Source organism: Pelodiscus sinensis, chromosome 3, assembly GCF_052426305.1.
Source record: "Pelodiscus sinensis isolate ZL-2025 chromosome 3, ASM5242630v1, whole genome shotgun sequence".
In the NCBI taxonomy this organism is placed as follows: Eukaryota; Metazoa; Chordata; order Testudines; family Trionychidae; genus Pelodiscus; species Pelodiscus sinensis.
This window is the reverse complement of record NC_143054.1, coordinates 200,298,149-200,308,335: the sequence shown is the minus strand read 5'-3', so window position 1 is coordinate 200,308,335 and position 10,187 is coordinate 200,298,149. Positions and strand designations below refer to the sequence as shown.

General features: G+C 54.2%; 1 protein-coding gene across 4 annotated transcripts in view; it reads left to right on the top strand.

Moving 5' to 3' along the window:
- Positions 1–8: 8 nt before the first annotated feature.
- The window catches only part of TTL (tubulin tyrosine ligase), a 36,769-nt gene continuing 26,590 nt past the window's right edge, over positions 9–10,187 (top strand). For all 4 annotated transcript variants that reach the window (XM_075925899.2, XM_075925897.2, XM_075925896.2 and 1 more), the window contains exon 1: positions 9–356. In XM_075925899.2, coding sequence (XP_075782014.1) covers positions 200–356 — 157 coding nt within the window. In that variant the 5' untranslated portion in view covers positions 9–199. The remainder of the gene's footprint in view (positions 357–10,187) is intronic.

The following is a 10,187-nucleotide window of genomic DNA, read 5'->3' as shown; positions in this document are numbered from 1 at the left end:
CTCGCGGCAGAGGGCTGGTCGGGTGGCGCCCCCCCCCCGCCGCGCGCGCTCCTAGCCGGCGCGCTGGCCCCGCCCCCTTCCCTGAGGGAGCGAGCGGGCCCCGCGGCATGAGGCGGCGCCGGGAGCGGGGGCAGCGCAGGGCCCGGGCGGGCCGCTTGTCCGCGCGCTGAGCCGCTGCCGCGCGCCGGCCCATGGCGCCATGTTCACCTTCGTGGTGCGCGACGAGAACAGCAGCGTCTACGCCGAGGTGTCCCGCCTGCTGCTCGCCACCGGCCACTGGCGCCGCCTGCGGCGCGACCACCCCCGCTTCAACCTCATGCTGGGCGAGAGGAACCGCCTGCCCTTCGGGAGGCTGGGTAAGGCGGCGCGGCCAGGCAGCCTGCGGGGCGACATGCAGGGCCAGGCAGCGTGCAATGCAACATGCAGGGCCAGGCGGCGTGCGGGGCGACATGCAGGGCCAGGCAGCGTGCAGTGCAACATGCAGGGCCAGGCAGCGTGCAGTGCAACATGCAGGGCCAGGCAGCGTGCAGTGCAACATGCAGGGCCAGGCGGCGTGCAATGCAACATGCAGGGCCAGGCAGCGTGCAATGCAACATGCAGGGCCAGGCAGCGTGCAATGCAACATGCAGGGCCAGGCAGCGTGCAATGCAACATGCAGGGCCAGGCAGCGTGCAGTGCAACATGCAGGGCCAGGCGGCGTGCAGTGCAACATGCAGGGCCAGGCAGCGTGCAATGCAACATGCAGGGCCAGGCGGCGTGCAATGCAACATGCAGGGCCAGGCGGCGTGCAATGCAACATGCAGGGCCAGGCGGCGCGCAATGCGACATGCAGGGCCAGGCGGCGCGCAATGCGACATGCAGGGCCAGGCGGCGTGCAATGCGACATGCAGGGCCAGGCGGCGCGCAATGCGACATGCAGGGCCAGGCGGCGCGCAATGCGACATGCAGGGCCAGGCGGCGTGCAATGCGACATGCAGGGCCAGGCGGCGCGCAATGCGACATGCAGGGCCAGGCGGCGCGCAATGCGACATGCAGGGCCAGGCGGCGCGCAATGCGACATGCAGGGCCAGGCGGCGCGCAATGCGACATGCAGGGCCAGGCGGCGTGCAATGCGACATGCAGGGCCAGGCGGCGTGCAATGCGACATGCAGGGCCAGGCGGCGTGCGGGGCGACATGCAGGGCCAGGCGGCGTGCAATGCAACATGCAGGGCCAGGCAGCGTGCAATGCAACATGCAGGGCCAGGCAGCGTGCAATGCAACATGCAGGGCCAGGCGGCGTGCGGGGCGACATGCAGGGCCAGGCAGCGTGCAGTGCAACATGCAGGGCCAGGCAGCGTGCAGTGCAACATGCAGGGCCAGGCAGCGTGCAGTGCAACATGCAGGGCCAGGCAGCGTGCAATGCAACATGCAGGGCCAGGCGGCGTGCAATGCAACATGCAGGGCCAGGCGGCGTGCAATGCAACATGCAGGGCCAGGCGGCGTGCAATGCAACATGCAGGGCCAGGCGGCGTGCAGTGCAACATGCAGGGCCAGGCGGCGTGCAGTGCAACATGCAGGGCCAGGCGGCGCGCAATGCAACATGCAGGGCCAGGCGGCGCGCAATGCAACATGCAGGGCCAGGCGGCGCGCAATGCAACATGCAGGGCCAGGCGGCGCGCAATGCAACATGCAGGGCCAGGCGGCGTGCAATGCGACATGCAGGGCCAGGCGGCGCGCAATGCGACATGCAGGGCCAGGCGGCGTGCAATGCGACATGCAGGGCCAGGCGGCGCGCAATGCGACATGCAGGGCCAGGCGGCGTGCAATGCGACATGCAGGGCCAGGCGGCGCGCAATGCGACATGCAGGGCCAGGCGGCGCGCAATGCGACATGCAGGGCCAGGCGGCGTGCAATGCGACATGCAGGGCCAGGCGGCGCGCAATGCGACATGCAGGGCCAGGCGGCGTGCAATGCGACATGCAGGGCCAGGCGGCGCGCAATGCGACATGCAGGGCCAGGCGGCGTGCAATGCGACATGCAGGGCCAGGCGGCGTGCAATGCGACATGCAGGGCCAGGCAGCCTGCGGGGCGACATGCAGGGCCAGGCAGCCTGCGGGGCGACATGCAGGGCCAGGCAGCCTGCGGGGCGACATGCAGGGCCAGGCAGCCTGCGGGGCGACATGCAGGGCCAGGCAGCCTGCGGGGCGACATGCAGGGCCAGGCAGCCTGCAATGCGACATGCAGGGCCAGGCAGCGTGCAATGCGACATGCAGGGCCAGGCAGCCTGCAATGCGACATGCAGGGCCAGGCAGCGTGCAATGCGACATGCAGGGCCAGGCAGCGTGCAATGCGACATGCAGGGCCAGGCAGCGTGCAATGCGACATGCAGGGCCAGGCAGCCTGCAATGCGACATGCAGGGCCAGGCAGCCTGCGGGGCGACATGCAGGGCCAGGCAGCCTGCGGGGCGACATGCAGGGCCAGGCAGCGTGCAATGCGACATGCAGGGCCAGGCAGCGTGCAATGCGACATGCAGGGCCAGGCCGGGACACAACACGGCCAGGCAGCGTGCAATGCAACATGCAGGGCCAGGCAGCATGCAATGCAACATGCAGGGCCAGGCAGCGTGCAATGCAACATGCAGGGCCAGGCAGCGTGCAATGCAACATGCAGCACGAGGCCGGGACACAACAGGGCCAGGCAGCGTGCAATGCAACATGCAGCGCGAGGCCGGGGCACAACAGGCCAGGCAGCGTGCAATGCAACATGCAGGGCGAGGCCGGGGCACAACACGGCCAAGCAGCATGCAATGCAACATGCAGCGCGAGGCCGGGACACAACACGGCCAGGCAGCGTGCAGTGCAACACGCAGCGCTTGCAGGGCGAGGACGGGGCACAACACGGCCAGGCAACGTGCAATGCAACATGCAGGGTGAGGACGGGACACAACAGGGCCAGGCAGCGTGCAATGCAACATGCAGGGCCAGGCAGCGTGCAATGCAACATGCAGCACGAGGCCGGGACACAACAGGGCCAGGCAGCGTGCAATGCAACATGCAGGGCGAGGCCGGGGCACAACAGGGCCAGGCGGCGTGCAATGCGACATGCAGGGCGAGGCCGGGGCACAACACGGCCAGGCAGCGTGCAATGCAACATGCAGGGCGAGGCCGGGGCACAACACGGCCAAGCAGCATGCAATGCAACATGCAGCGCGAGGCCGGGACACAACACGGCCAGGCAGCGTGCAGTGCAACACGCAGCGCTTGCAGGGCGAGGACGGGGCACAACACGGCCAGGCAACGTGCAATGCGACATGCAGCGCTTGCAGGGCAAGGCCGGGGCACAACACGGCCAGGCAACGTGCAATGCAACATGCAGGGCGAGGACGGGACACAACAGGGCCAGGCAGCGTGCAATGCAACATGCAGGGCGAGGCCGGGGCACAACACGGCCAGGCAGCGTGCAATGCAACATGCAGGGCGAGGCCGGGGCACAACACGGCCAGGCAGCGTGCAATGCAACATGCAGGGCGAGGCCGGGGCACAACACGGCCAGGCAGCGTGCAATGCAACATGCAGGGCGAGGCCGGGGCACAACACGGCCAGGCAGCGTGCAATGCAACATGCAGGGCGAGGCCGGGGCACAACACGGCCAGGCAGCGTGCAATGCAACATGCAGGGCGAGGCCGGGGCACAACAGGACTAGGCAGCGTGCAATGCGACATGCAGGGCGAGGCCGGGACACAACAGGGCCAGGCAGCGTGCAATGCGACATGCAGCGCGAGGCCGGGGCACAACACGGCCAGGCAGCGTGCAATGCAACATGCAGGGCGAGGCCGGGACACAGCACGGCCAGGCAGCGTGCAATGCAACATGCAGGGCGAGGCCGGGACACAACAGGGCCAGGCAGCGTGCAATGCAACATGCAGGGCGAGGCCGGGACACAACACGGCCAGGCAGCATGCAATGCAACATGCAGGGCAAGGCCGGGACACAACAGGGCCAGGCAGCCTGCAGTGCAACATGCAGAGCAAGGCCGGGACACAACAGGACCAGGCAGCGTGCAATGCGACATGCAGGGCGAGGCCGGGGCACAACAGGACCAGGCAGCATCAATGCGACATGCACGCCGAGGCCGGGGCACAACTGGGCCAGGCAGCGTGCAATGCGACATGCAGGGCGAGGCCGGGGCACAACACGGCCAGGCAGCGTGCAGTGCAACACGCAGCGCTTGCAGGGCGAGGACGGGACACAACAGGGCCAGGCAACGTGCAATGCGACATGCAGGGCGAGGCCGGGGCACAACACGGCCAGGCAGCGTGCAATGCAACATGCAGGGCGAGGCCGGGACACAACAGGGCCAGGCAGCGTGCAATGCGACATGCAGGGCGAGGCCGGGACACAATACAGCCAGGCAGCGTGCAATGCGACATGCAGGGCGAGGCCGGGGCACAACACGGCCAGGCAGCGTGCAATGCGACATGCAGGGCGAGGCCGGGACACAACAGGGCCAGGCAGCGTGCAATGCGACATGCAGGGCGAGGCCGGGACACAACATGGCAAGGCAGCGTGCAATGTGACATGCAGGGCGAGGCCGGGACACAACATGGCAAGGCAGCATGCAATGTGACATGCAGGGCGAGGCCGGGGCACAACACGGCCAGGCAGCGTGCAATGCGACATGCAGCGCTTGCAGGGCGATGACGGGCCACAACACGGCCAGGCAACGTGCAATGCGACATGCAGCGCTTGCAGTGCAAGACCGGGCCACAACACGGCCAGGCAGCGTGCAGTGCAACACGCAGTGCTTGCAGGGTAAGGCCGGGGCACAACACGGCCAGGCAGCGTGCAATGCAACGCACAGCGCTTGTGGGTGTGGATGGGCCAGACCCGGTGCATTTTATCTTAATCCATAGGATGAAGTGACTGTCTTCCACGACAGGATGTTTTCTGGTGTCTGTGGAGATGTAAATTTAGATGCTTTTGTGCACACTGGGAAATGTGACTAGTGTGTGCTGCATTGTGTAGATTTGGGTGTTGTCTGCTGCAACAAGGGGTGGCGGAGGCTTGGCAGCGGCAGTAGCAAAGGATTTGCCTTCGGGAAGTATAACAGCATATCTGGAATGTAGTAGAGTGGTGCTTATTTTTATTAAGCAGTGGCTTAAACTTAGCCTTTGTTAAAATACGGCATTTTTATTTAAAGATTAACATATCCAATTGTAGAAATTAGTCATTTGGGGCTGTGTTAACATTTCCAGTCACATCTGTATTGCATTAAGCATTTTTATGGTTCTGTTCCATTTTAATGTGGAGTCTTACAAGAATTTTAGAACTGCTCTCTACTTATAGCACAGTATCTTCTAATATTAGAAAACAGGAACAAAGGGATGCTTAGGATCCAAAACTTCACCAACATCATACTATATTATGAGCTGTCTGCAATTTTCAGCTGGAGAGAATGTTAATGAAATCAAATTACTATTGAAAATTTTGAGATAGCATATTGAAACGTTGCCTAGTTTGGTATGGAAAGCAAGGCCAGCTGGCTCCTCAGAATGCACCCTCCCTTTCTTGAGTGATTTCCCCAAGCCGCAGAAGTGCTGAGGGGTGGAGATGCCCACTCTGCTTTTCCTTTCTCTAGGAAGCTCTCTGACCCTTAAAGAAATAATTAATACATTTCTTTATCGTGTAGTGTTTTTCATCTTTTTGGACTTCCACTGTTGGAATCATTTGTTGAAAAAAGTTCCTTGCCCTTTTTTGAAATCTTGAGAGTGAGTTTGGGATCAGTATTGATTAAAATTTAACATATAACTCTGCTTGTATGACAAATGCATGCCTGTGGTTTATCATTCATCTCTCCATATGGTCACAACTTTTCTCATAGGAGAAAATGAGTTCTGCTTTGTTGAGAGAAAAGTAATTTAGTAATTCAGTTGTGTAAAATGTGATTTGCAATGTATTTTCTTGCTGCAGATTTTTTTTTTATGTATCTTAATGCAAAAAGATGAGTCATTTGTAAATGGGGACAGAGAAATTATCTCTAGCTGGTGTTAAGATGTGATTTGTTCAGTTTTTAGATCCTCTTATAAAACAGCTTTGCCCGGATTTTTTATGAAAGCGTGTCCCTTTTGTCGTTGTTGTTTGAGTTAATGTATCATTTTGAATTTGGCCCAATGAACAGAGAAATGACTCATAAAAGTTCTGAATAGAATTTGGCATGGTGGCCTGTTTCTCTTCAGGAGATGGTGGGTACTGGATTAAGCAGTCATGATGTATTCAGATGCAAGTATCTTGCTCTCAGAAGGTGTGGTTCATTCAGGGCTGTCCTTTGTGTTGTCTAACAGCACTGGAAGAATGCTGCTTTGCTACCGAAAACCCTGCCTGGGGTCACATAGAACTAAGGTTTTCTCTTCTGCTAGAAAGCAGGGATTGACACAGTGAATGGGCTGTGTAAGCACTGGGAGGTGGGAAGGAATCAGAGTTCTCACTTTGGTGTGAACCAAAGGAATAGAAGGCCTTAAAACACTCTTCTTATTCAGAACTGGCCGTGAAGAGTCTAGTGTGGAACTCAGCCGTACTGCAGTGAAAAACTTTCAGTGCTACTACTTGAGCAAAAGCCATATCTGTGCTTGCTTTGTGCAGTGCCCAGGCGCACGCCATCCATTACTCAGAGGGGTCGCTGTGTTAGTCTGTAACTTTAGAAATAAGTGGCCCTGTGGCACCTTAGACACTAACCAAAATATATAGAATCATGAACTTTCATGGGTAAAACCCACTTCCTCAGATGAATCCATTACTGAGAGAGGCAGGAAAATAAACATCATGGAAACTGGCTTGGGGACGTAGCTCTGTGACAGGCTTCCCTTAGCCCTCTAAGTCCATGTGGTTTGGCTCTGCAAGTCTAGCAATGGACATGCTAGAGGAGAGAAGTGGTGTGTCCTGTGGAAAGACTGATCCCACTCCCTGAACCTCACATCCCATTAGGCGGTTTTGTTTTTTTATTTATTGAAAGCAGATTGTTTGATTTTATTTAATCCCTCCTTAGCAGTGACGCAAACAGAAGTAAGCTGAACTGTCACTCTTTAAGCTGGTCCAGCACATCTACTGTAGGTGCAAATAGGTAAGCTTTGAGGCCATCTTACAAAATTGTCATAAGAAATTTACCAACCTGGGCACAAAACGTAGGTACCCGCTCTTTACCCTGACAGCTTGTGGCAAGGTCACAGCTAGTTATAGTTACTGGCCTAGTGTAGTCTTAACTCCCCTTGAGCAGGGTGGCAATTAAACTTTTGCTGATCTGATCTGCAAGGTTATTGGTAACCCAAATTTAAAAAAATATTTTACTGAACTAGAAACTATAGCGGTGTCTCATTTTTTAAAAATGGTGACTAATTTATGGTGTTTGATAGTGGGAATTGTACACCTGGTAGGACATACTACCATGATTCACTAATATGTAGCCACCAACACAAGTCCCCAAAATGAAAATTTTAGATAAAAATTTGAAGAAAATGTTGAAATTGCCAGAATTGTTTGTCAACTTTGCATAGCAGTAGAATTATGAGCTAGGAACATGCAACAAAACTGAGGCAGTGTGTTAGGCTACTAACAAACTGGTAGATAATTTATTTTAACTAGTTTCTTACTAGCTGTGTTTTTCCTCTGAAAGTTCAGTTGTTAAAGCAGTGCTCATAATAAGTCATTTTTGCCAGCCATGTTTCTATAGGAGATATTTGTTTTCCAGTCATATAACCGGGCCTCTCCTTGTGCCACCACTCCCATCTCGCCCCTCCCGAAAACTTACGTGGAAGCACACTCTACAGGCCTCTCACAGATTTTCCATAGACGGGGTTCACTGTCAACACAAACACCCTGTTAGATCCCAGGGGGCCTGTTAAAAGTAACAGGAACATCATCATGCAAATCCTTTGCATCTGCACCACCCAAGGCATCCCTTCCCTTCTCTTACAGCCTTGTATTTCTGCCAGGGATTTGTGCTACTGCTCCTAGAACCTTTTTCCCCTCCAGAAGAGGGGCATTTCTTAGCACAGAGGGGTGTTTTACTGAAAAGTCATCATTACCTACATGGAGAGAAGATGGCTGATAGTAGATGGCTCTTCAATACAGCAGGCAAAGGCTGAAGCACACCTTAGTAAGTGGCAGTAATTAACCATGACACAATTTATCAAGGCAGCTGGTAGATTCTCAGTTATCTGGAGTCTTGAAATTAAGATTGGCCTGTCTACAAATGTGCTGTGGCTCAACTGCAAGTCATTGGGCTGGATGCAGGAATCAGTGGGTGGAATTCTAGTCTTGGTTAAGCAGGCAGCCAGACTAAATAATCTCAGAGGTCCTTTCTGGCCTTAAAACTTTCAGGGGAGAGAAATGAAGGCAAACCTAGGCTGCATTTGCTGTTGTGCAGGATCCCAGAGGGGAACAGAGTTTGAAGAATGATGAGAACAGATGCAGAGTCATTGCTGATCCTATGGGAGGCTGTGTTCAGACTCAGGGTTTTTTTCGAAAAAAGTAGCCTTTTTTCTAAAAAACTTCACCTGCGTCTAGACTGCAGCCGTGTTCTTTCAAGATTAAATCGAAAGAACGCAGCTTTTCTTTCGACGGCGGTAAACCTCATTTCACGAGGAAGAATGCCTTTTTTCGAAAGTGCTCTTACGAAAAAAGGCGTTCTTGAATGCCAACAGGGCTTTTTAGAAAGAGAGCATCCAGACTCACTCGCTGCTTTCTTTTGAAAAAGCGGCTTGCTTTTTCGAAAGCACTGCTTGCAGTCTAGACGCTCTTTTTCAAAAGAGGCTTTCGAAAGAGGCTTGCAGTCTAGACATAGCCGGAGTGCCTTCTTCCAGGGAGTGCAGTGTGTGGAAGTTGAGAGATCTGCATGTGTCTGGGGAGAAGAATCTGCCCCCTTGCAATGAAATATGTTTCATGGCTGCTGTCAGGATTGTTCTGAACAGCTCTCTCCTTTTTTCAGTAAATTGGGACAGTTGTCTAATCCCATAAAAAATATGTGGGACTGTATTCCTGAAATAGCGCCTGCATTTGCTTCCTAACATTAGGAATGGTTCCCCTTGGCTTGACATTCCCTCCAGCATCTTGCTGTGCATCTTTTTTGCCTATAGCTGTTCTTTTAATGAAAAATCTTAAAGTGCCTATGTATAAATATAAAGGCAGAAAAGGACAGTAGAGCAACCTCTTCTAGCAGTAACACAATAAAATGTGCTTAATGGATTCCTCTTTATTTTAAAGACAATTCAGTACAGGTTGAACCCCTCTAGTCTAGAAGCTTCAGGGGGTAGCTGATTTAGTCTGTACAGGATAAACTTAAAAAACAACAAATGGTCTGGTAGCACTTTATAGACTAACAAAACATATAGCTTTTGTGGGCACAGCCCACTTCTTCAGATGACCGGAGTTTTGAGTTTAGGATGTGCAGACCCAAAATAAATAGGGGAGAAGGGGGAAGGAAAAAAAAGGAAGGGGGCAGGAAACACGGAGCAGAGAGTATGAAAATATCAAAGGGAAAAACAGGAAGGCAGAACTAGCAGTCAGTAAGCACCTGAAGATTGGATAGTTAAAATGAAGCAGATAAGGATCAAAGGCGATAGATAGGAAGGGTACTAAGGCAAGAATCTACACACAGGTTCTCCCTAGAATAGTGATAGAAATGTAGCCGTGTTAGTCTGGGGTAGTTGAAGCAAAATGCAGGACAATGTAGCACTTTAAAGACTAACAAGATGGTTTATTAGATGATGAGCTTTCGTGGGCCAGACCCACATCCTCAGATCAAATAGTGGAAGAAAGTAGTCACAACCATATATACCAAAGGATACAATTAAAAAAATGAACAAATATGAAAAGGACAAATCACATTGCAGAACAGAAGGGGGATGCGGGGGGGGGGGGGTAGGAAGGGGGAGGAAGGAAGGTAAGTGTCTGTGAATTGCTGATATTAAAGGTAGGGAGAGTGGGATGTTTGTGAGTTAATGGTATTACAGGTGATAATTGGGGAAACTGTCTTGGTAATGGGTGAGAAAGTTCAAAGACTTGTTAAGTCCTTGTTGGCAAGTGTCGAATTTTAACATGAATGACAGTTCAGAGGATTCCCTTTCAAGTGCAGATGTAAAAGGTCTTTGTAGCAGAATGCAGGTGGCTAAGTCATTTAGAGAGTGTCCTTTCTGGTTAAAGTGGCAAGAAACTG